The sequence below is a fragment of the Antedon bifida genome, chromosome 2 (assembly GCF_963402885.1).
Source record: "Antedon bifida chromosome 2, ecAntBifi1.1, whole genome shotgun sequence".
In the NCBI taxonomy this organism is placed as follows: domain Eukaryota; kingdom Metazoa; phylum Echinodermata; class Crinoidea; order Comatulida; family Antedonidae; genus Antedon; species Antedon bifida.
In genome coordinates this window covers 9851892-9875974 of record NC_136227.1, presented here as the reverse complement: position 1 = coordinate 9875974, position 24083 = coordinate 9851892, and the positions used below count along the sequence as shown (strand labels likewise).

At 33.1% G+C, this 24083-nt stretch overlaps 4 protein-coding genes across 4 annotated transcripts in view; 2 read left to right on the top strand and 2 right to left on the bottom strand.

Moving 5' to 3' along the window:
- LOC144835422 (uncharacterized) lies at positions 1–1200 on the bottom strand. The gene has a single exon (XM_078690507.1). The coding sequence runs from the start codon at positions 1198–1200 to the stop codon at positions 1–3; it is 1200 nt and encodes a 399-aa protein (XP_078546633.1).
- A 514-nt stretch (positions 1201–1714) lies between these two features.
- Positions 1715–4560, bottom strand: LOC144835421 (uncharacterized). Its single transcript, XM_078690506.1, has 3 exons — positions 4251–4560; positions 4035–4118; positions 1715–3931 (listed from the first exon to the last, which is right to left on the bottom strand). The coding sequence occupies exons 1-3, from the start codon at positions 4551–4553 to the stop codon at positions 1715–1717; spliced, it is 2604 nt and encodes an 867-aa protein (XP_078546632.1). The 5' UTR covers positions 4554–4560.
- Positions 4561–9742: 5182 nt separating this feature from the next.
- The window catches only part of LOC144835420 (uncharacterized), a 73026-nt gene continuing 58685 nt past the window's right edge, over positions 9743–24083 (top strand). Inside the window, exons 1-6 of the mRNA XM_078690505.1 lie at positions 9743–9772; positions 12496–13115; positions 13310–13369; positions 13723–13755; positions 14236–15165; positions 16015–16965. Of these exons, the coding sequence (XP_078546631.1) occupies positions 12893–13115; positions 13310–13369; positions 13723–13755; positions 14236–15165; positions 16015–16965 (2197 nt within the window). The 5' untranslated portion in view covers positions 9743–9772; positions 12496–12892. The remainder of the gene's footprint in view (positions 9773–12495; positions 13116–13309; positions 13370–13722; positions 13756–14235; positions 15166–16014; positions 16966–24083) is intronic.
- LOC144836242 (uncharacterized) overlaps positions 22182–24083 on the top strand; it is a 46304-nt gene continuing 44402 nt past the window's right edge. The window contains exons 1-2 of the mRNA XM_078691493.1: positions 22182–22588; positions 22652–22813. Of these exons, the coding sequence (XP_078547619.1) occupies positions 22279–22588; positions 22652–22813 (472 nt within the window). The 5' untranslated portion in view covers positions 22182–22278. The remainder of the gene's footprint in view (positions 22589–22651; positions 22814–24083) is intronic.

Genomic DNA, 24083 nt, shown 5'->3' with positions numbered 1-24083 from the left:
TCACCAAACATACCCGTAAGGAACTGTACGATAATTTTCGATAACAATTCTTTTGTCGTACACGATTCGATAGTCTTTAGTCGATGTTTCGTTGACTATCTTTCGTGTTTTTGGCTTGCGCGTTATGCGATTCTTCTCAGCCGTCTTAATTGTATCGGGGCCAACACCCCTTACCATATTGGAGACGGTGTCAAAATTAATTTTCTGAGCGTTTGTAAAGTTAAGGGTAAAACCCTTAACTTTACAAACGGTCTTCCCCGTATCCAATTTATAGGCGTAGTTCTTAGGCCCCCCAGAAACGAAGGACTCGATGAATTTACCATCTTTAGGATCGACCTCGGTCGTTAACTGACCCAAATAGTCGCCCAGGGGAGGGTCCCAATCCCCGGGTTTTGATACGAAGATTACGCTGTCGGTATCGTAATACAGGACGCGCTCCTGCAATTGTTCCAACAGCTCGTACAATTTTAAACGCGCTAACGCTGTGGTAAATGCGGCAATGACAACGTTAACCTTTCGGTTAACTGCAACAAATTGTTCCTCGTCCTCATATTTTACCTCCGCCAAATTATCATTAACAAAATTTATGTCATGAACGGTTATCCCAGGGTTCGATAAAATATCGTAAACCTCGCTAGGATCTTGCGTATATTTAATTCTCGTGAGATTTTCACGCTGGCCAAATTTACCCCAAAAACTATTTAGCATTAATTTGGCCAGAGATCGAAGCCCAGGATTGTACGCAATGTCGTCATGATTCAAGTCGATACCTTCTACGGTTCGATAGTCCGAAATGTATTTTTGTTTATCTTCGGGCGTTTTACACCATTCAGGCCAACCCGAAGCTTCTTGTTTCAATTTTAAAAAGGTGTTAATGTAAGAGGCAAATAGGCCGGACGAGGGAGAATCTGCAGAGTACGCGCTTTTATTTTTAAAGTGCCATACTACGTGAACTTTACGTATCTCGTACCCAACTTCCACGGCTTTAGCGACTTCGATCGTTGCCCAAGAACCCGTAAATTCTCTATCTGTACCGGAATGATTGCAAGCGGTTTGTTGTTGGGAATCGGCGCATGTTCTACAGAGAGCAAACATTAATTTACCGTTTGATCTATAAGGTAAGACCGGATGGAATAATTTTTTAGGCGCTTCGATTGTACACTTTATCAAGCCGAAATAATCGTTGATATCCGTGGACATGTCGTTGCGATCATTGATTTCAGGATGCCCTACGGGGTAGGTACCGTATTTATTTACATAAGGGTACAATGAAGTATAATCTATGTAATTAATTTCTTCACCCGGTTTTACCTTATAGAACAAACAACTGGCATTAGTCCTCCCACCGAAAAACGCGTCTCTTGGATTCAAAGTTTGCCTAATTAAAGGAACTTTGGAGACGATAGATTTAATGTTTGGGGCCAACGATTGTTTGATCCGTTTCCATTCGTGCCCCCAAATTTCGACGTACTCGAAATCTGGAAATTGTTCCTTCAGAAACCGTGTTTTCTTGCTTGTCTTGACAAAGCATTCCAACATGGTCTCGTTATTGAAGGGATTAATGGAATCGGGTCTATAACAATCTTGGCACCCGTGGAAAAAACAACCCATAAATTCGAAAATTATTTTGTTTTCTAAACATGCGCCGTCGACGGAGTAAGGCCCAAACATTTTTTCCCCTCCATTTCTGGCATGATGGATAAAGACCCCCCTTTTATGCGACTCGTAGCCATTCCATGCTAGAGTGAGAATGGTTAACGGTTGTTAGATACCCTGATGATGGAAATAGAGCGATGGTGGATGGTTTTAAAAAATTTCTAGAAAATACGTGGTTACACGCTGAGGCAATTGTCATTAAATTATTTGAAAAGGGGTCAACACCGCCGAGTAGAGGGTTTTTCGGCGATATAGTTACTTTCAAAAAAAGATGTCTAAAAGTAAGACAACACTTTCTGAGAATATCTACATCGCTGATACAATACTCGACGAGTTCTTTTTTAAGATCAAATACTTGATTACTATCAATTTTCTGGTTGTACCATTTAAAGAAAGATTCTCGACCTGAAGTAGTCATTTTATCGGGGGAATAATTTGAAGAATCGGGGTAAGGACCTACGTAATTTTGGTTTTCTAAAGAATTAAAATAATGAGGAAAGTAACCCTTTTTAAGTTCGGAGATGTCAAAAGTTTTGGGCAATTTGGATAGAGGCATGGGCAGAAATGAAAGGGAATCGATGAATCGAATGCTCGTTTCTTTAACCCTAATCGAAATAAGTTTACCACCGCGAGCAATTACATCCGGTACAATGGAGTTTTCGTACAGGTAGTTGAGCACGAAGTAGCTATCATAACCCTGGAAGTTGTGAGCGATACACGTAATATTTTCGTTAAATTTGTAATCTTTGAATACGTAATTGCAGAAATCTTCGCATGCAGACCCCCCGTGAAAAACCACTGTTTTATCTCCACACACGTCACAATCGACGGAATCATTAGCGCCGTCGATACAATTAAGACAAGTTTTTTGAAGAACGCATAAATTTGGTTTGTGTTCGCCTGTATCTTGCGTGCATTCGAAATCAAAAAAGAAATATTTGGTGACAGCTCTGTTACGGGCCTCCTGATTCTTAAACTTTTTTTCAGTATGCTTAGGGGCTACAACCGGTTCCATGTAGCATTGATGATCGTATGAAACGAAAGTCCGACAAATTCTACAAAAGCGGTTTTGACAATTGTGATCTTTTTGAACGATCCTATTACAAGTTGAACAATTTTTAATTTTGCCACATACTGAAACTTTAGAATCAGGAGATTTTTTATGATTGGTGAAACATTGCTTATCCTTAAAAAATCTATTACATTCTTTACATTCAATTCTACTCTCTCTATTTTCAAAAGAATTAGAAGAGGAGCAGTCGTTGTGCTTGCACAGCACGCACGTAAATTGACAATTGTGTTGGTACTTGTGAATATACCCCTTATGGCATCTATCGCAAAAATAGTCAATTTTTAGAAAACCTGTCATTGTTGTTATTAGATCGTAATGATTAGAATGATGATAAAGATATATCTGCTTCTTTCTATAATCGCCGCTAAAAATGACAGAATTTAAATTGTCTTTTGAAATGACAATAATTTGGTAATTTGGTAATTTTGATTGCATCTTTTTTATTTCCTCGATGCCGCATGTCTGCTCCCTAACCCCCGAATCTCTAAGTAAATGAAGGGCGGCTATTTTTTGCTGACCCCAACCTTGCCTAATGTTATTCCATCTAGTTACGTTGTTAATTTTGTCTTCGAACATAGAAATACCCGTAACAATAGCGCGTGCGCAGCAGATAGTTTCGTTATCATCATTCTTAATCTTAATTATACATTTAGCATTTAACAATATGTCGATACCGTTTCTTCTATAGCCCCCACCCCTAGGCATTCTCATGTGAAGAACGTTAAATTTAAATTTGTTATTAATAAAAATATCCGTTTTGGACTGAAGGACCTTCATAATGGCTGCAAAAATAACGTCAGCCGTAAGATGGCCCCTCCGTCCAAAAGGGATAGAGATAGGTGAATCTAACCCCTCAGCCTGTATGACTATTCGAAGCATGTCGTCGACATGCACGTTAACGCAGAGATTATCGACGACATGCTCAAAAATTCGGTACAGTGTGGGCAGAAACACCTCTAAACTTATATGATCAATATTAAAAAAATTTACTAAAAAATCGCTAATAGTCGCGTTAAAACGTTGATTATACCTATCAGCTACTTGAACGATTCTACAGAAGTGATTCAACTCTACCTCATCAAGGTTAAGGTCCTCGTCTTCAACAGTATCAATGTCGGCAAATTCTTCTTCTTCTTCTTCTTCCCCGTCTTCGATTCTGAGCCTCTTTCTATTAACGCCCCTTCCGTACTGTATGGGTACAGGCTGAAAACAAAAAGAGAAAAACGGTAAAGAAAAAGAAATAAAAGACGTTGTACGACAACAACAACAACAACAACAGTAGTAAAGAAAATAAAACGATAGTTACCTCAATAATCGAAGACTCCGTTGAATCATTAATCTCGACATTTCCTCTCAAACTCAAACATTTGGTGTGAGCACCAACACCGTACTATACAGAAATAAAAATAATTAGATAAATTAGAAAGGAAAACGTATATAAACCGAAAACGCGGAAACACTTTGTAAATTATACACGGTAAAATAAATATTACGTAAAAAATAAAATATAACAAACACTTACTTCTATGTCATCAATACGCAAATTAGCCGATAGCTCCTGCACTATCTCAATAGCGTTATTACAAATATCCGAAAGTGAGAGGCTATCGGCTTCAGAAACACTCTGGCTAACATCTAAATCAAGATCCTGGTCATTAAATACGAAATCTTCTAGTAGTCCAACATCGGGGATAACATCGTCGGTATCGATATTTTCGATATTGTTTCGCGATAAACTAACGATAGCTTCTACTGCTCTCTGACATTCGATAAACAAGCTATCGTTAGAATCGGTAGATGATGATGATGATTCGTAATGAGCCATTGTAAAATAAAATTCTCTTAATCAAGAATGTGGAAGTGAGTTCACTGTAAATTTACCCATATATTTATACACACTAAAATAATTTATACATGATGTCAGTAGCGTCCCTCTTTACCCACCTTTTGTTTTATTTTAAAAGGAAACAAAGAAATCTTCTAGTAGTCCAACATCGGGGATAACATCGTCGGTATCGATATTTTCGATATTGTTTCGCGATAAACTAACGATAGCTTCTACTGCTCTCTGACATTCGATAAACAAGCTATCGTTAGAATCGGTAGATGATGATGATGATTCGTAATGAGCCATTGTAAAATAAAATTCTCTTAATCAAGAATGTGGAAGTGAGTTCACTGTAAATTTACCCATATATTTATACACACTAAAATAATTTATACATGATGTCAGTAGCGTCCCTCTTTACCCACCTTTTGTTTTATTTTAAAAGGAAACAAAGAAATCTTTTCGTAAACGTAACCAATTTAAATGAAAATAAAACTAAACATTGGAAAACAAAAATCATCAAAAATAGTGAAGCTAACATCATGACGTCACACATTAAACTTTAGTATGTCAAACACCCTGTGTTTCTTCCCTTTGTTAACAAATCCGGAAGATGGTTAATTACCTGTCGGTATAGTTCAATCAAGACATACTTATTATTTAACTTCATTCATTCTTGTCTTTTTGTTTTAGTCATTGTTATAATATCCGGATCAAATAACTTATGTCTTTGGATTATGTCGGCATTTTTCTAGTGAAATGATATACTCTATTGTCTTATACTATCCCCATTGTTAACCATTGTTATAATCACGACTGACTATACCGTGCTCATGATATTGTATGTGAACCTGCATGTCGGCATACATCAATCAAAACCCTCAATTAACTAGTTTTAATTAACCAGGTGCATCTTTACTGACTCTATGACTAATTCAAATCTTACAAAAACTATATTGTCTCACTTCCATCTATATAACAATTCTAGTGAAATGATATACTCTATTGTCTTATACTATCCCCATTGTTAACCATTGTTATAATCACGACTGACTATACCGTGCTCATGATATTGTATGTGAACCTGCTGGACCATCGGAAACGACCTTCATTAGAAACACCTGGCGGATATTACGTAATCAGGAAATTCACTGTCTGTCTGAAGTACCTCTTCTTCTACTAACACTCATCACAGTCAACAGAAAATGCAGCAGAAGCAAGAGCATCAACAGACATGTTGGATCTGGAATGTAAACATTTATCAGAGTCAAGAGAGAATGCAGCAGAGGCAAGCGCATCAACAGACATGTTGGATCTGGAATGTAAACATTTATCACAGTCAACAGAAAATGCAACAGAAGCAAGTGCATCAACAGACATGTTGGATCTGGAATGTAAACATTTATCACAGTCAACAGAAAATGCAGCAGAAGCAAGACGTGCATCAACAGACATGTTGGATCTGGAATGTAAACATTTATCACAGTCAACAGAAAATGCAGCAGAAGCAAGTGCATCAACAGATATGTTGGATTTGGAATGTAAACATTTATCACAGTCAACAGAAAATGCAGCAGAATCAAGCGCATCAACAGACATGTTGGATCTGGAATGTAAACATTTATCACAGTCAACAGAAAATGCAGCAGAAGCAAGTGCATCAACAGACATGTTGGATCTGGAAGGTAAACATTCATCACAGTCATGTTAAAGTTAAATTTGTATTAAAAAAATACATATTTGTACAGAAATTACAATTAATGTTAATGTCAAAATATTTAATTTTAAACAGAATGCTGTGCACCAGATGTAAAAGAACAGTCATAATTGTAACGATGAGTATAATTTCTCCATTCAACAAACTCATTCAACAAATATTCATTTTCACCTACTGTAATACATTTAATTTAAACAAAAAAAAACATCAAAATTCTAATCCTGTATTTTGATTTATAATATTTTGTTTTATATGCTGTTTTAGTATTTATTTCAGGTAATAGTAAAAAATATATATTTCTGTTTAGAAAATATGGAAAGTAATTATGATGATTGCGCTTCAGGCTCCAAAACTCAACCAGATAAAGGTAAATAATAAAAGAAAGATGAATTAATATGAATACTAATAATTTACATTTATTTATTATAATGTCTAATTCAAGCGTTTTATTATATTTTTGTAAATTATAATAAATGCTATGATCAGAGAGTATTCAAAAGGAGAGTTACAGATACAGATACAGATCTTTTATTGTCATACAAACCAAAATAGTACAGTATGCAATTTGTCTTCTTGTTGCGAAAAAGAATACATTTAATAAATAAAAACAAATTTACAACACAATATATTATAAATCAAAATACAGTTATTAAAGAAACAGGCAAATTAGGATTAGAATTTGAATGTTTAAATAAAATGCATTACATTAGGTTTGGTAATAATTTTAGTGACATTAATGGTACACAATACACACTTTGATTCGAAATTCAAATGTAGCAATATTTTATATGTTTCATAGTATTTTATAAGTATTTTAAATATTTTATAATATATTATCTTGCCAAGTAAGACAATTTTTGAAAATTGACAAATAAAGTATATCACTGTATATCTCTATGTCTATAGGTAAATTGTATTACCTAATATCCCTCAGATATCTCTATGTCTATAGGTAAATCGTATACCTAATATCCCTCAGATATCTAATCATAATTCAAAGGGTACCCGAGTAAAATTTGACAAAATGAAAATTGAATTCTAATCGTCAGTGACAATTTTTAAAAACACACATTTTCCCCTATAAGTATTTCACCAGATGATCAGTTATTTTAAAGTGCTTAGATCATTGTAAAGGTGATATATAAATGTTAATCAGATAAGAATAATAGAAAATTTTTGATGAAATTGTATTAAAGATATATATGTATATATATATGTTGTATTGTATTTATAATGCATATTAAGTGCACCGATTAAATTATATTGAAATATTGTTGAATTTATGTTCTGTATTGAATATATAAACAGTAGAATAAGTAAAGAGTAGTACATGTAGTAAATATATTTATTTATTGATAATTAATATCTCCAGAATTAATATAAGGTGCCAGAATTCTGTGATAGTAAATGTACTGTATAATACTTATTAGTACAACAAATATTATATGTTGAAGTTTATGGGCAGTAAGGTGCATTGTTGATATAGGCCTATCAGTACATTGAATACATTTACAATATAAACTATAAAAACACATACAATTATGGAGGGCGCTATTAAAAATTTAAAGGTATTGGCATTTATAATGGCAAACATACATAGGTATTAAAAAATGTTAAGTATCGGGATATTCGTTTTTAGAGAAATTTAATTTTAACGGGAGAGTGAGAGATCATAGAATTATTTTTCATAATGTGTATATGCCAATGACTTTTATGTAATTCTAATTTCCATTTACTTTACATAGTACTATAATTACTACAACTCGCTTCGCTCACGTACCATCTAGGTCGTGCCCACAGATGGTTCTCGAATACATAGTGATTTCAGCGGTAAAAAACTGGCGACTTCAAAATGTACATGCAGGACAATAATACATGTCGTTTACAGGAACGAATAAATAGACGCGGTGATTTATGTACTCAACTAAAATTAGCACCCTGGGAATTACTTCCGAAAGAGAAACTTGTCACAAAATAAGACCAATTGTTTTGTAACAAACTGAATTTATATTTTGTATGTAACATTAGGGTTGATGGATGGGGAAGAGGATGGGTGCAAAGACGAACAATTTTTAAATGTATTCTTTATCCATTTAGTAACAAAATATTAATTGTTTTCATGTTTTACAAATAATATTCACTAAACACAGTAAAACATTGCGATTTAATACTTTGTTGAAACTGTCACCGTCATAGTCGATTGAAATAGTACAGTACATGTAACGATACATCATTAATACGACGTTTATTTTTTTTTGTAATTACACTATTAATTAATACAAACGTTCAGAAGGAACTGTCAGTAATAAAGTAAAGACCTCTATTCGTGGTAAATCGTAAATTCGCTTTAATCGTCAATAGATAATTATCTAACTCAACTTAATTAGTAGGCCTAATGGTTTTCAAATGTTTCTTAGAGCCAATCCATACTTAAGTTGGTTCCTAACCACCAAAGTTGTTCTGCGTTTAGGGCATGTGATCCTTCGTACTGTAAGCCTATCCTCTACTGGCTTTACAACGCTACTCATGCCAGTGAGGGGGAAGGTGGTGGTGTGGATGGTGGTTTAACTGCAATAATAAAGTTAATTGTACATAGACGACGACTGGAAAGGCTAGCTCATTATCCGTTAAAAAATACCTATATCCAACCTCTGCAGCACAGATTGGAAAAAATGGATCGAATTTCTGTTATGACTGTACTTGTCTTTACGACGCCTGAGGGAATAGAAGCGTGTGGAACAGAGATTGGAATGTTCCATTCATCGCAAATCAATACATTTGTATAAACGTATATTAACTCTATCAAAATAGTATTTTTTTAAAGAAAATCGGCCTGTCTTCAACATTATGATACTGTACTCGAGCTGTTCAACCGGTTTTCAGCCATTAAAACAATTATCGTAAAAGGAGATAGGAAAATGCGATGCATCCTCGTATTATTGTGTGCAGGTATTTTTCAAGAGGACATCCATTAGACAGTGTATACCACGATCGGAAAACACCCCTATTTGGGGCAAATCGTTGAACCTAAATTCGTTTTAATTGTCAATAACTAATTATCTAACTCAATTTAATTAGTAAACAGGGTTACATCAGGTGGTTTAAATCAGTACCGAGATTCTAACCAACTTTACATACCATCGAGTAAACATTCTAGAAATAACGCGCGATTTACCGAATTTTGCCCTTACGTAAATTGATATATGACACCTAAAAAAAAAGTCCTTAATAATGTTTTACCTCGCTCGCGGATTGATATTACCCGAAATTATTAGTTGAATAAGTTATCACTCGAGTATTTGATACGACTTGTGCTTTATTGTTACAAATTCCATACTGAGTATCGCCTTTTGTGCTTCTCATTGTCAATGTGCAATATCCGTGAAGTTAGCCTACGTACCTGTACCAGGAAGTTGTAAAATAATTTCCCTGCCTGTGCGTACAGTAATTCATATCGCTTCATCTAATGGCGACATGTTTTATTTATGAAGATCACCAGGTATGTACTGTATATGTTTTTAAAATGTTACAATTAAACGTAATAATAATCATTTGTTATTAAGTTTATATAATCACATTAATTAATTGTATTATTTTCACCGAATTTTGTTGGGAAAAACTATAAATTGGCATTTAATTTACCGTTGTAGTTAAATTACATGCCGCCCAGTCCGTTTCCTTCCATTTGCATGACTTTTTTCATTTTACAAGTACTAAGCATCACTGTTACATGTGTTATGTTTTTAATTGTGATAACATATACAGTCGGCATATATACTGTTTTTTTCATTAACTAAATGATCTCAGTTATGATAATCAGCTATTTGTGTTTCATAAAACATCTTTCCTTACCTAACTCGCGGATTGATATTAAACAAAAGTAATCATATTTGAATAACCACTCAGCAGTATTTGTTAATGTTGAATCAACCATACATTCAATACAATTCAATGGGACATATTCTTTATAGAGACTCTAGAAATGTTAAAATTGACGTAGTTATTCTCTCTTTAATAAACAAATTATAATACTTTAATATAAATAAATAATAATTTTAATAATTATTGTCGAATGAATGTTGTTGGAATTAAAAATACTATAAATTGTCCTTTATTTACCACTGTATTTTGCCTTCCGTGGTAATGGGCTACATGAGTAACGCTTCTCACATTAACTATTAGGCCTACATTTTTTAAATATTATTAATTGAAATTAAATATTTATAGCTATATCATATCGTCTGCTTGTCAATATGGTTTAAAATGTAATCCTCTTGAAGTAACATTGTATAATTAATGTAAAGTTAACATGAAACATTCTGTATTGTGAGAGATTAAACAAATGCGCTTGCCATAAAATATATAGTGAGGAACCTAATGTACTTCCGTGAGATTTTAATGCTCAAGTTGAGTTCTTGAAATCCTTAGGACAAGTAGAATGCATTGCAACTGGGGGCCAATTTTTCCCGACCCTATGAGAAACCTCTATATGAAAATGGTTCAAGAAAAACAAGCATTAGGAAATAAAATGGAGAGGTACAAATGTTTAAGCATCAACCACATATCACTCCTTGACTGTCTTAACGGAAACGAGGATGCTGACACAATAAATGCATGGTATTGATTGATTAATATTTATAAAATATATAAAAACTAAATATGTGAATTAAAAATTAGATATTCAAATGATAATAATATGTATAAACCCATACAGTATGCCTACCACAAATAATTATCGATACATGCTCAAATAGATAAATGCTTATTGTATACATCAAGTTCATGTTTATTCAAAGATCAATAACTTTACTTCCGGTAATTTTCTAACAAAATGTTGCATTACAATAAATATAAATATGTATGATCTCAGCAATTTGAGACCATTTTTAAATTTCAATGACCAGCCGTTTTTAGTCGCGTGGACGCGATTCTATAGTTCACTATGTCGGTCGGTCTGTCGGTCTGTCTGTCGGTCCGGTATCACTATGCGTTTTAGCACGCGACTTATGGCTGTTGGCCTTGTTTAGATACAATGCAAGTCAAGGTCAAGAGTCATAGTGCAGAAAAATAGCATTTTCTATTACATTTCGTCAAAATGTTCCATTACAATGAATATAAATATATACGCTCCGAGTATTTTGATACCAATATCCTGTTGATAGACCAAAGGTATACGGAGATAGGGCCAATTGGGCGCCATTTGATCTTGGGGCTGTTACCATGGTTACGGGATCGTGAACATTTTTTACCTATAGCATTTTGGGTATCCTAGCACCATATTAAAAAGTGAAATCTCACTTTGGGCATTAAAATCCTACACGATGACCCTGACTATAAAATGCATAATGGCATTATATACGTTTTTAATGGCGGCCATCTTGGAATCAAATATAGCTGTCATATGCTATTATTATAAATTGTACCATTGGACTGATTTATCATAATATTGTAAGATTTATCACAAAAATTACGTTCGTACGTGGTTTAAAATAGGAGCTAATATCAGTTTTGAGTAAAAAATGGAGGCCATTTTGAAATCCAAGATGGCGGCCAAAATAAGGTCGGGAAAAATTTGTCCTCAGTTGCAATGAATTCTGCTAGTCCTAAGGATTCCAAAACTGCCAAGAACTCAACTTGAGCATTAAAATCTCACGGAATTGATATTTGGAACATTTAGGTTCCCCACTAATACCGTTGAAAGTGAGTGTTGACACGAAAGTGTATAAGGTCTGAGGTGCACATTTTTGCCAATGTATATTATTAAGGCTCAGTCCTACCATGGTTGGGGGCTAACTTCAAAATACTGTGGGGCCTATGTCGAAATATGATTTTGAAACCCCACCCATTTTGTGATGACATAATAAAGTTCACACATTTTCATTAAAATTGATTAAATATATTTCGATTTTTTATTAGATTTATTTCGATACCATACATAATTAAAACACAGATAAGAACAACAAAAATGTAATTATTGGTATGGATAACCTTCTAAATCCTAAGTAATGGGTATTTAGATCATGAGGGGTCCTCGAACAATAACGCATTTGACAAAAAAATTAAATTTGTAGTTATTGGGAGTTATATTTATTATGTTAAATACACATTAGGCATAGGCCCACATTCATATTTAAGGAAGTTGCCAAAAATCAAATTTCACAAATAACATATCAAGTATAGTTCTTTATTATTTCTAGTTGATAATTTTGTTTATCTTTGTAGCAAATGAAAAATGATAAGGATAATTTATATTATTCACAATATAATATTTTGCAGGAAACCGAAGTGCTTAAATGGCAGCGTCTGAAACTAATCAAGAGTTCGCCAAATTGAAGTCTGATATTGGTAGAATCTTTGACGGCAACCGGTTTCTTTGGTTAAAATTCTGCTTATTCGAGCATTTACCTATAGGGGCCCTCACAAAAGTGAATTCTATTGCAAATGATTTTTTTAATGAACTACATGACGCTGGGAAGATTACACCTCGTAATATTAGCCTGTTATTAGAGATTACCAAATTATGTGAATTAAAGAAAGGTGAAGATCTTGTACTCAGTATATTAGAGATAATAATGCTGAAAATACAGAAGAAGAAAAGATATCACGACGTAGAAAATTCATGTTTTCGAATTTGCGAAATGTTGATACAGATGCGTTGAAGAGGGTTATTGCTCACTACGATCTGGCAAGGTATAACTACACCAACATTTGGGATGTAACATTCAGATTGGAAACTGACCAACGTTTATCAAAAGAACCAGACAAGAAGGATGTGTTTAACGATCTACTTCGACAAGGTGTACATCATAGAAATGTACCTCAACGCTGTGGAAGTCAGGGAGGTAAAAAAAAAATTGGCATATTTATTCAATTATAATCTTCAAACAATCACAAATAACAATCTGTTTCATTATTGTAAATAAATATATTATTAATTAAGAGTGCTTTTATTTTAAACGCAATTGTTTAACGCAGTTTCACCTGTATGTATTAAATTAATATTTATTTTGGGTTATCAATTTTAAATTTTCTATAGAACGTAGGAAGGATGAATATGACGATAGTAAAGCATCAGGTTCCAACAGACGACCAGAGGGTAAATATGAATTGATATTTATAGCATAATTATATTTATAATTCATAGATCTCATAGAAACCTATTGACTGCCTATAGAAGCCAAACAATCATATAAGACATTTTTCACCAGGGTTAGGCCCTACCCTGGAATATTTCTGTAAAACTGTATCGTGTATTAAAACGTGTTAAACATTAAAATATTTTTATTTATTTCTATAGGATCTTATAGTACTGACTGCCTATAGAATCCTAACCGATCATATAGGAAATTTAATCAATTACTATTTGTTGTACACTCAAAAGAAATACTGTGACACAAAGTTGGAATTCCACTATAATAACTCTAACTTGATGTATTTTGTTCCATACAGATTTTCCTGTAACACCTCAAGATGAAAACCATAGTATGTATACTTCTTATGACCCCTTTGACTTAAATGTTGATGCTTGTTGTCAAATGCCTAAAAACAGCAGTGTTTTTCTAGATATCAGAATTGCATTTTGACAAAAAAGCCATTTTTATTTAACTTTTTAAAGACTGAGTGATATATCTTTGCAATTGGTATTGTTTATACTTCTTCACGTAAATTTAGAAACAGGAAACGGTATCCTTCACCTTCAATTCAGTTTTAGCTAACATCATTCGATTCATTTTGTCTATTTTTGCGTCTTCGCGGACTACAAAATCATGATTTTAATTTAAGATTTACTTATAACATTTTTAATTTAAGTTATAGTTAAAATTATATTTTTCCATCATATTGCATGTCTTTTTAAATTATGATTTTTTTTTTCGAAACCCAAAACAACCGAAAAAAAAATCGGCAATAACATTTGTTGTTTCATGTAGGCCTATTTTATTTTATTTTTCTTTTATTTCACAGAAAAGATAGAATTATATCTACTAAGCAAACAAGAGACATTTCTACAGAATGCCAAGACTTTCACACCAGCGACATTTAATAATTCATACCAAGTCGATATTTCTAAACTATTTACAGAGTTGGACCTACTTAAAGGAAATACAAAAACGAAGGAGAGTCAGTCAACGACATTACAAGATGTGTTAGCTACCATCAAAACCACGCCTGCGTGCAAAGTCCTAATAGATGGCGAAGGCGGTATAGGTAAAACTACACTGTTAAGGTACATAGCATACAATTCAGCTACAGATAAATCATTTGATGTGTTTGAAGGTAAAATTGTCTTTTTGTTAAAATTAAGAGATCTAGAGGAAGGAAAGGGAATTTTAGATCTTATGGTAGATCAACTCGATATGGAAGAATTTGACTTGGAAACAGATCTTGGAGAAGATTCAAAAGTAATCAAAAAATTTATCTTAAAACATAATGACAAACTTGTGTTGTTATTAGATGGACTAGATGAATTAAGATTTCAGAATAAAGATTGTATTCGCCTTTTCAGAAGGGAAAAATTAAAGAATAGTGTTGTGATACTGACCTCGCGAACAGTAAACATAGATGTATTCATTAATGCGTGTAATGTGCACGTAAGAGTAAACGGGTTCAATAAAAGGAACATTGGCAAGTATATTGACAATTACTTTAAGCATTTCAGAAAACGTAACCGTCGAAAACGTAATTTGGGAAAATCTCTTAGAAAAAAGCTTGGCATTGTTAAAAACCTAACAGATGTTTTCGTACATTATGGCTATTCGTCGTGGTATTATGGACATGAAGAATTGCGTTTTATGTGCAAAAATCCATTGTTACTTCTCACAATTTGTGTTATGTGGGAAGAAAACCAAAACCTTCCTACCGATAAATCTGGTCTTTTTAAAGAACTATTTCGAAGTATTTTAAATCAGTTCATTAAAAAACAACAGCAACACAATTTTATTTCTAAATTTGATGAAGCTCCAAAGGAGTATGTCAATGCTATGATTTGTTTAGGGGAATGCATGTATCGTAGCTTAAAACAAAATCAACTTTCAATAAATAAAAAGAACCTTTTAGGTGAAAAAAGTATGGTAGATATTGCTCTGAAACTTGGGTTTGTATATAAAGATACACCAATGTTAAAGTCCAGCTATGAAGAGAATTATATGCCTCCACACAAGTTAATAGTTGAGTCATTGGTGGGATTTTATTTATACAAACTATGTGAATGTATAAAAAGCCCATGTACTCTTGACGTAAATCCATTACTTATTCCATTAGATGAAAAAGAATGAAAAGAAATAAAAGAAAGTAAGAATTTCCAAATACCAAGGAAGTTTGCCATTGGGTTCCTTGGAGCTGATGCTGGTGAATTCTTAAAGCATTGGATTACAAATGATTTGGCAGCATATCGATCTATGGGAAATTACTTTAAATTGATAAAAAAGCATCATATGGATAGTGTTGAAAAAACATTGATTAATCACATATCTAATACATCTTTAGAAATAAAAGAACACTTGGAAGACATTTCAAATTCATTAAAAATGTTCATTCAGTTTGTAAAAAAAGAAGACAAAGTTGATAAACATGTTGTAAATATTCTCCTGGAATTTCATGAAATACGTAACCCTTATAATCATTTGCGCAGTTTTTTGAATGCAATATCATCTGATTGTAAAAGAAAGGTTCTTACACACATTGTATGTATTTCAACGTATGATACAGACAATAAGCTTGACTTGCATGATTGTAATCTATCAGGTGCTATGATGAATGCTATGATTACAGGGTTGAATGGCGTTGACTTGAGAGTAAATTGCTTAGATATCAGTGGTAATAATCTTAGTGACATTGATGTCACTTTACTGGGTTCTTTATTACATAAGATTACGCCAGTAAAATATCATCAAGATAAGGTTACACTTGATATGCATGATTGTAATCTATCAGGTGGTATAATAAATGGTATGATTACAAGTGCTGTAATGGATGCTATGAGTAGAGAGTTTTCTAATAAAGGAGTTAAATGGGAATTAAATCACATCAATATCAGTGGTAATAATCTTAGGGGCATTGATGGTGCTTTGCTGGGTTCTTTATTGAGTATGATGACTTTGTTGCGTACATTTGACATGCATGATTGTAATCTATCAGGTGCTGCAATGAATGCTATGAGTAGAGAGTTTTCTAATAAAGGAGTTAAATCGGAATTAAATCACATCTATATCAGTGGTAATAATCTTAGTCACATTGATGGTGCTTTACTGGGTTCTTTATTGAGTATGATGACTTTGTTGCGTACACTTGACTTGCATAATTGTAATCTATCAGGTGCTGCAATGAATGCTATGAGTAGAGAGTTTTCTAATAAAGGAGTTAAATCGGAATTAAATCACATCTATATCAGTGGTAATAATCTTAGTCACATTGATGGTGCTTTACTGGGTTCTTTATTGAGTATGATGACTTTGTTGCGTACACTTGACTTGCATAATTGTAATCTATCAGGTGCTGCAATGAATGCTATGAGTAGAGAGTTTTCTAATAATGGAGTTCTTTTGAGATTAAATCACTTTAATATCAGTGGTAATAATCTTGAGGACATTGATGGTACTTCACTGGGTTCTCTTTTAAGTATGATTGATGATGATGATGATGATGATGATGATGATGATGCGCTTACACCTGAAATGCATAATTGTAATCTATCAGGTGGCGTAAATAACTTCAATATCAATGACATTAATGGTATTTCACTGGGTACCATTTTTAGTATGATTCGTATTGATAATGATGATGATGTGTTTACACTTGACACACATGATTGTAATCTATCAAGTGCTGTTATGAATGCTATGATCAGAAAGTTGTCTATTAAAGGAGTTCGGTTGAAATTAACACACTTAAATATCAGTGGTAATAACCTTAGTGACATTGATGATACTTTACTGGGTTCTTTATTAAATATGTTACCTAAACTGAGGTGGCTTAACATGCATGATTGCTATTTATCAGAAGGTGTAATCAGTGCCATAACAATACACTGTTCAAATGGAGGAGTAACTTTTTTGTCATAAATACACACAATACCACGGGCAGATGTGAATGACATTAACTTCAATCTACTGGGTTATTTGATTAATCCTCTCCAACTCGAGCGTTCTGTCATAACAATTCTAAGTTGTATGGGGGTTCGACGCTTACTGTAACAATATTAGCGACAAGTAATAATTAATATTAAAAGTAAATTACACTTTAAACAAAATTGACCGACTTTACTTCAAAGTGTGTTAATGTTATAACATAGTTGTCGGGCCAAATAATGCAAAAACTAATGAGATGGAACATTTCTATTTTTATTGCTAAATCCTGATATAAAATACCTTCGAAGTGATATTAATTAATAAGCAAGTAATAAGTATTGTTGTTAGGCTACTATTGCTAACAATTAGGCCTATAACTATTTTTATTGCAATGTGTGCAAAATGGATTTCAGAAACAACTTTTTTTTTTAACAAGAAAAATGTCGCACCAAATTTGATATTTTAATATGAGTTTGATTTGATATAGTAAACAAAAAATTGTACAAACTGCTTTTATTGCATATTATGAATTAACAATTGTTTACTCGTTTTCATAGAGATAGTAGTAGTACAAATAGCCTAGTATTGAAGATATTTTGCATTTACTCTTGATGTTTACTCTAATAAGAACACTGACAGTATTCAGTGGCGTACGGTAACGCAAAGGCCTGATGCCCCTGGTTTAGGAACCCTAACTGGCCCCCAACGCCCTTTTTAAGCCTTTTTCGACTGACAGTAGACTAATATTAATATTTGAAAAGAAGAAGTTCACAGTAGTAAAGTTTTTTTTTAAATAAATAACCCATTAGTTTAACATAATGTTAAGGAATGGATTATATTATTAATTTGAAATACCAGTAGTAAATTATATAATTTACAATGAACTTTCAGGGTATAGTAAAGTAGTACTGACTAATGGTTTTTAAAATAAATAAACAGTTAGTTTAACTTGTTAATTATTGACTTCAGTTAAAGTATAGTAAACTATTAGTTTGAAAGATTGGTTTCAACTAAGACGCAACCACATAGATTCAAAGTATTGACGTAACGTACCGTAAGAACATATAACACATTGCGTGTCACAAGTGGCAACCGATGACGTAAGCACGGTGCGTAAACATTAACACGTTTTCTGCTTACGTTCGTCACAACAGTTATTATGATTCAATTTCTCGTAAGAGGGGGGATGCGAAATTGATAGAATAGTATTTTCTTATCTTACGTCGTTGCGTTGTTTCTAGTGGCAACCACTAAATATAAATTTACCTATTTTTCAATAATTAATTGAATTGAACTGATGTAGAATTACACCATTGTAGATAAGTGTTCGTTTACATTATTTTGCGTCGTTTTAGGACTTTGTTTTATTTTCTTCTATTTGTGAATAAATGAAATCAACAAAAGTTATGCTGACTGCTAATTGTATTTATTTCAAATATTTGTATAATTAAATGTATTTGGGTTTTGGTGTCCTATTAATTATAGTAACTTATTAATAAGAACGGAAATTGCTTCGATCTGGCGACTCCTAATGCAACATTATAAACTTGATTGTTGGGTTTTTATTGTTTCTACAATAATTGAACTTTAAACATTTTACATTTTCCCTCGTCACAATTTTTGTTAAAATATGCAAATTATTTGAGATGCGTCTCATAAAAACTGTAATGGACCGAAAGTTTTTTGTCCAATTTCTGTCTTTTCACGAATCTATAACGTCCTTATCTTGCCACATCTTATTTTCAATATGGAAATGTTGTATGGGGAATTAATCTGTTGTTACCTCTCCTGTGGTGGACACTTTAATGTGCGCAGATGACACGTGATTATAAACTGTCGTCAGGATAAAGCAAAGGGGATTTTCCCCTTGCCACGCATGAGAATTTCTTTCATCAGCTGACCGGCTACGGACGACTCATTGCTATTATCATGTATGTAAATGTATTTGTCTTAGGCTGTGTTTATACAACACCCTAAATTTGAACACGTCTTTAATTTTTAGCGTGTTGCACGGGCCGAGGTCAACCCCACAAAAACCTTGCAGTTATACATTAAATAGTAATACCGTGTAATACCGTAGTTCATAATCCTAAGTTGTATATATTCTTGCATGCATTATGAATTAATATGAGTTTTTTAAAGGATATTTATAAAGGATGATTTCGTTTAAAATTTAGTTTATTCAGTTATTGAGTTTTTAAATCTGCTTTTGAAATTATGAAAAAAAATGTTTTAGAATTAGGATAAAACTATGCTACATTTTGCCCAATTATGCCAACATTTGATTAGCGTTAATGTTAAGTGCTAAATCGGGTTAAAATATGCAAAAAAGGCACAAATCTACTAGATTTGGTCAACATTTTCAAAACATTATACTTTTTTTTAACGAGAGGTCAAAACAATACCCTGAGGACACTTCCAACACGCCAACAGCAACCGGGAATCCACAAAATGTTAGGATTCAGCCAAGTAGCCTTTTTTGCAATTAAAATCTCATTACACGGAATCTCTTCGATGTTATACAACACACTTCTCGTAGGCGTGTTGAATATGCGTGTAATAGCGTGTTGTATAAACGCGCCCTTATATAAACTTGTTTATGTCTTCCAATTGTCTGGTCTGTGTGTAAATCTAATGATAAGTAGGCCTACCCCGTCAAGCACCCGCTTCTTGGTACCTAATGTAATTGTGAATTGTATAAAAATATAATGGTCAAATAGAACATGATGAACCGATATTTTATTCTTTATACTGATATTTGTGCATGTTTTCTATGAGGCAATATATATTATACACATTACTGTGATTGACATAAATAGGCCTAAATAAAGTGTTGGAAAACATTTTTTTATTTGATCGTGTTGTAACTGTAGGCCTACAGTATTACATTTTGTACCGACATTATTCTATTGCTTCCGATTTGTTTTCGTGTTTTCTTGGGAGACAAATAGGCCTATACTTCATGTGATTGGCACGCATTTGAAGATAAATAATTACATGTTGCAAAATTACAATTTGATCTATAACGTATAACAAGATCATATAGTTGTGAATGGCAAGACTATTTTTGACTTTAGGAAATGTGATAATTTGTAAAATCATGAGGACTTATCTCCTCCAGGTAAATTCATGTGACCTACTTTAAAGTATTGATGAAAACTATGAAAAGTACTACATTTTGCAATTCTTACAAAATAAAATAAATACAAACTCTTTGATATGTTGTTGTGTAATCCATATAGCTCTGTCGATGCCTGAATTCCTTGACTATTTGAAATTATAATTTAGACTCGCGCTCTGTCTGGCCCATAAAATAAAAACACATACTAGGCCAATTTTCATAAAAAATATAATATTGTCCTCCTGTTTTGTTGAATATTTCAAAGATTTATTGGAAAAAAAATGTAATTTAAAGCCAAAAAAACTGTCTGTCAGACAATGGGACTTACTCTTAACCGGGTTGTTTTTATTTAGGCCTTTAATAGGCCTGACCTATAAAAAGTGAAATAATTCTAATAGTGATTTTGTGTTTTTTTTTCTACTGAAGTTTTAGTAACCTTATTAACTTCTGTAGAAAAAAAACCCACAAATTGATTATTATAATTATTTCATTTTTTATAGGCTTATTAAAGGCCTAAATAAAAAAAACCCGGTTAAGAGTCTTCGGAAGACAACACATCTCTAAGCAAATTAATTATAGAAATATATTTATATTTTTAATCGACTTCAACTTACCCAATTCATGAAATTGGTGTCTCTAGTAATAGTACTATAGTACTAGTGGAAATGACTGATAATATCGCCGGACCGCATGTAAAATACGAATCAATTATGATGATGATGATAATTGCAAAAAAATCTGGCATAATTTGTACACAATCTAGCATAATTTGGACGAAAACCCGAAGACCTGCAATTTTAATTTTAGCCTTAATTGTGTCTGGCATAATAGCATAATTTTGTGCTGCCACCTAGCATAATTTCATTACGATCGCTGGCAACACTGTGACGTAATCTAGACTGTGTGTTGTTTGTGTGTGTATCAAAACAAAGTGATTTGTAAGTAAAAATAACATTATTTAAAGAATTAAAAAATGACACTTTTAAAGATTTCGGAAGGTCAGAAGCACCGTAATTGATATTAATAATTCCGAAAGTAGGCCCAGCTTACCTAGTAGTAGGCCCAGCCTACTAACTAGTTACGGTTTACTAGGGAGGCCTATAGGCCTAGTTAGGCCTAGCTAGGCCTAAGCCCACACTCTAACTAGTCTAGCCTAGCCTAGGCCTAGCTAGGCTCTAAAGTCTTACTCTTAATTCTTATCGTAGTTTAGGCCTAAACCTAGGCCTTGTAGGTAGGGGGACTGGATCCCGCTAAAATAACAATTCTACCTAGCCTAGGCACTATATGTATGCAACTATTCATTCCGACCTTAAGTTTTGCATTGCATAGAAATGGACAGTCATATGGTTTCGATCATATTCATGCAAATGTAAATCCAAAGATCTTAAAACCGGCTTAATATCACCTTTCTGGGTAAATAACAACATTATAATAATGGTGTGCCAATTTCGCGTAATGGTATTAAAATCATTTTTTATCAATTTTGCACATCTGTAAAAGTGACACACCTTACTAGCATTTTATTTATAGTCAATAACACATTTTGAGTACTGTATATAGAATCTTGAATACAACATACTACTGTAATATACTGTATTTTTTCAAAAAATAATAAAAGTTCATGGTATTGTCCTCAACAAATGATCAATTTGATGTATTGCCTTTAAAAAATAATAAATTTAATGTAATTGTAATTTGTATGTTCATTGTTTTTGCAGTGACTACCACCATACCAGGATTACTTGTCAAGAAAATCATTTGCTGAAATGTAATCTTGCAGTTAACAATACAATAAAATGAACTCAAGGTCAGCATGCTGCAATGAACCCAAATACAACTCAAGCTCAGCAAGCTGTAAAAGGCAAAAATGAAACTCAAGCTCATCAAGCTGTAATAGGCAAACATGAAACTCAAGCTCAGCAAGCTGTAAAAGGCAAAAATGAAACTCAAGCTCAGCAAGCTGTAATAGGCAAAAATGAAACTCAAGCTCAGCAAGCTGTAATAGGCAAAAATGAAACTCAAGCTCATCAAGCTGTAATAGGCAAAAATGAAACTCAAGCTCATCAAGCTGCAATAGGCACAAATGCAACTCAAGCTCAGCAAGCTGCAATAGGCAAAAATGAATCTCAAGCTCATCAAGCTGCGATAGGCACAAATTCAACTCAAGCTCCAAGAGATCCTGAGAAAACAAAACGTATTCAGCAGGAACTAGTGCTCCTTCTACACGCACACAAGTGTCAGCGGAGGGAAAGCCAGGCTAACGGTGAATTAAAACAATGCTCATTTCCACACTGTCAGATCATGAAAAATGTACTCAATCACCTGACAGTTTGTAAAGCTGGCAAGAACTGTACAGGTAAATATTATATGTCATCCTTTATAAAGCTAGTTCTTATTTTAACCAATAGTTAGTTTTCGCATCACATTGGATGGACTCGTAATTGACCTGTGCATATCCCATAAATTTATCGTTCTAGTTTAGTGGCACTACAGAGACGTATTTAATGTTAATAACTGCTGTAATAAAGCATATGATATATTTCTTAGTAATTTTTCCAATGCTTATGAATATCTCATTAAAATAACTTAAAAAAATAGAGGAAAGGAAAGAAAACCATGGATCACTTTGGCCATAATAAAATCAATAAAACACCTGGGACAGATTCTACAAACAATTCTTAAAAACTAATATTAATGATAATACATTGGCTAAAAATAAATATAAAACATTTGATTCATGCATGCCAGAAATATGCTAATAAATTTAATTTATATAAAAATAGTATTAAGCAAACATGGAAAAATATAAATGAAATATTGGGTTAAAATATAAACTAAAAGCCACTCCGAGAGTGCATACCTCCGCCTACTGTAAAATTCTCCTACGTAAGATTTCTCCGGGAAAATATAAATATATATAAATTTGTGTGTGTCTTAATGCTGTTTGTGATTTAGGCTAATTTCACTACAAGCATGTGTGCGAGTTTGGTGTAATGGTTATGTATAACAAGCCTTTCAATTAACAATAGCTTCAGTTGACTAACAATAGAACGGCAACGCGAAAATCAAACGAGTGAATATGAAAAGAAATAGGTTTTTTAAACTACTCGCATCAAAAAAGGTGCACGTTAAATCAAATTATGTTTTAAAATTACAAATCACAAATGATAACTCTTGCCTCTTGTACAAAAAAGAAGTAGTTCTCGAGAAAATGCAATTTCAGTTTACTTGTTATTTTAAGACTGCTCGCCAGCTTTTGAAAAATTCTGTCCTATCTTTTAACACTAGCAGGTCTGAAAAGTATACTAAAAAGTGGTCCAGAATTGGGACCATGGTCCCAAAATTTAATGGAATGGTCCTTGAGCACCTATCTATTGTATTCATTTTGGTAAAGATCTTGTAATTACTTTTTGAGTAATCTTGCTAACAAACAAACAGACAAACAAACTAGCCTTCGCGCATAGCGTGATACTTGGCCAAATCAAAATTGGCCTGTTGACCTTGACCCGATTTTTACCAAAAGTGTGTGTCTTAATGCTGTGTGATTTAGGCTAATTTCACTACAATCATGTGTATGCGAATTTGGTGTAAAGGTTATGTAACCAGCCTTTCAACTAACAATAGCT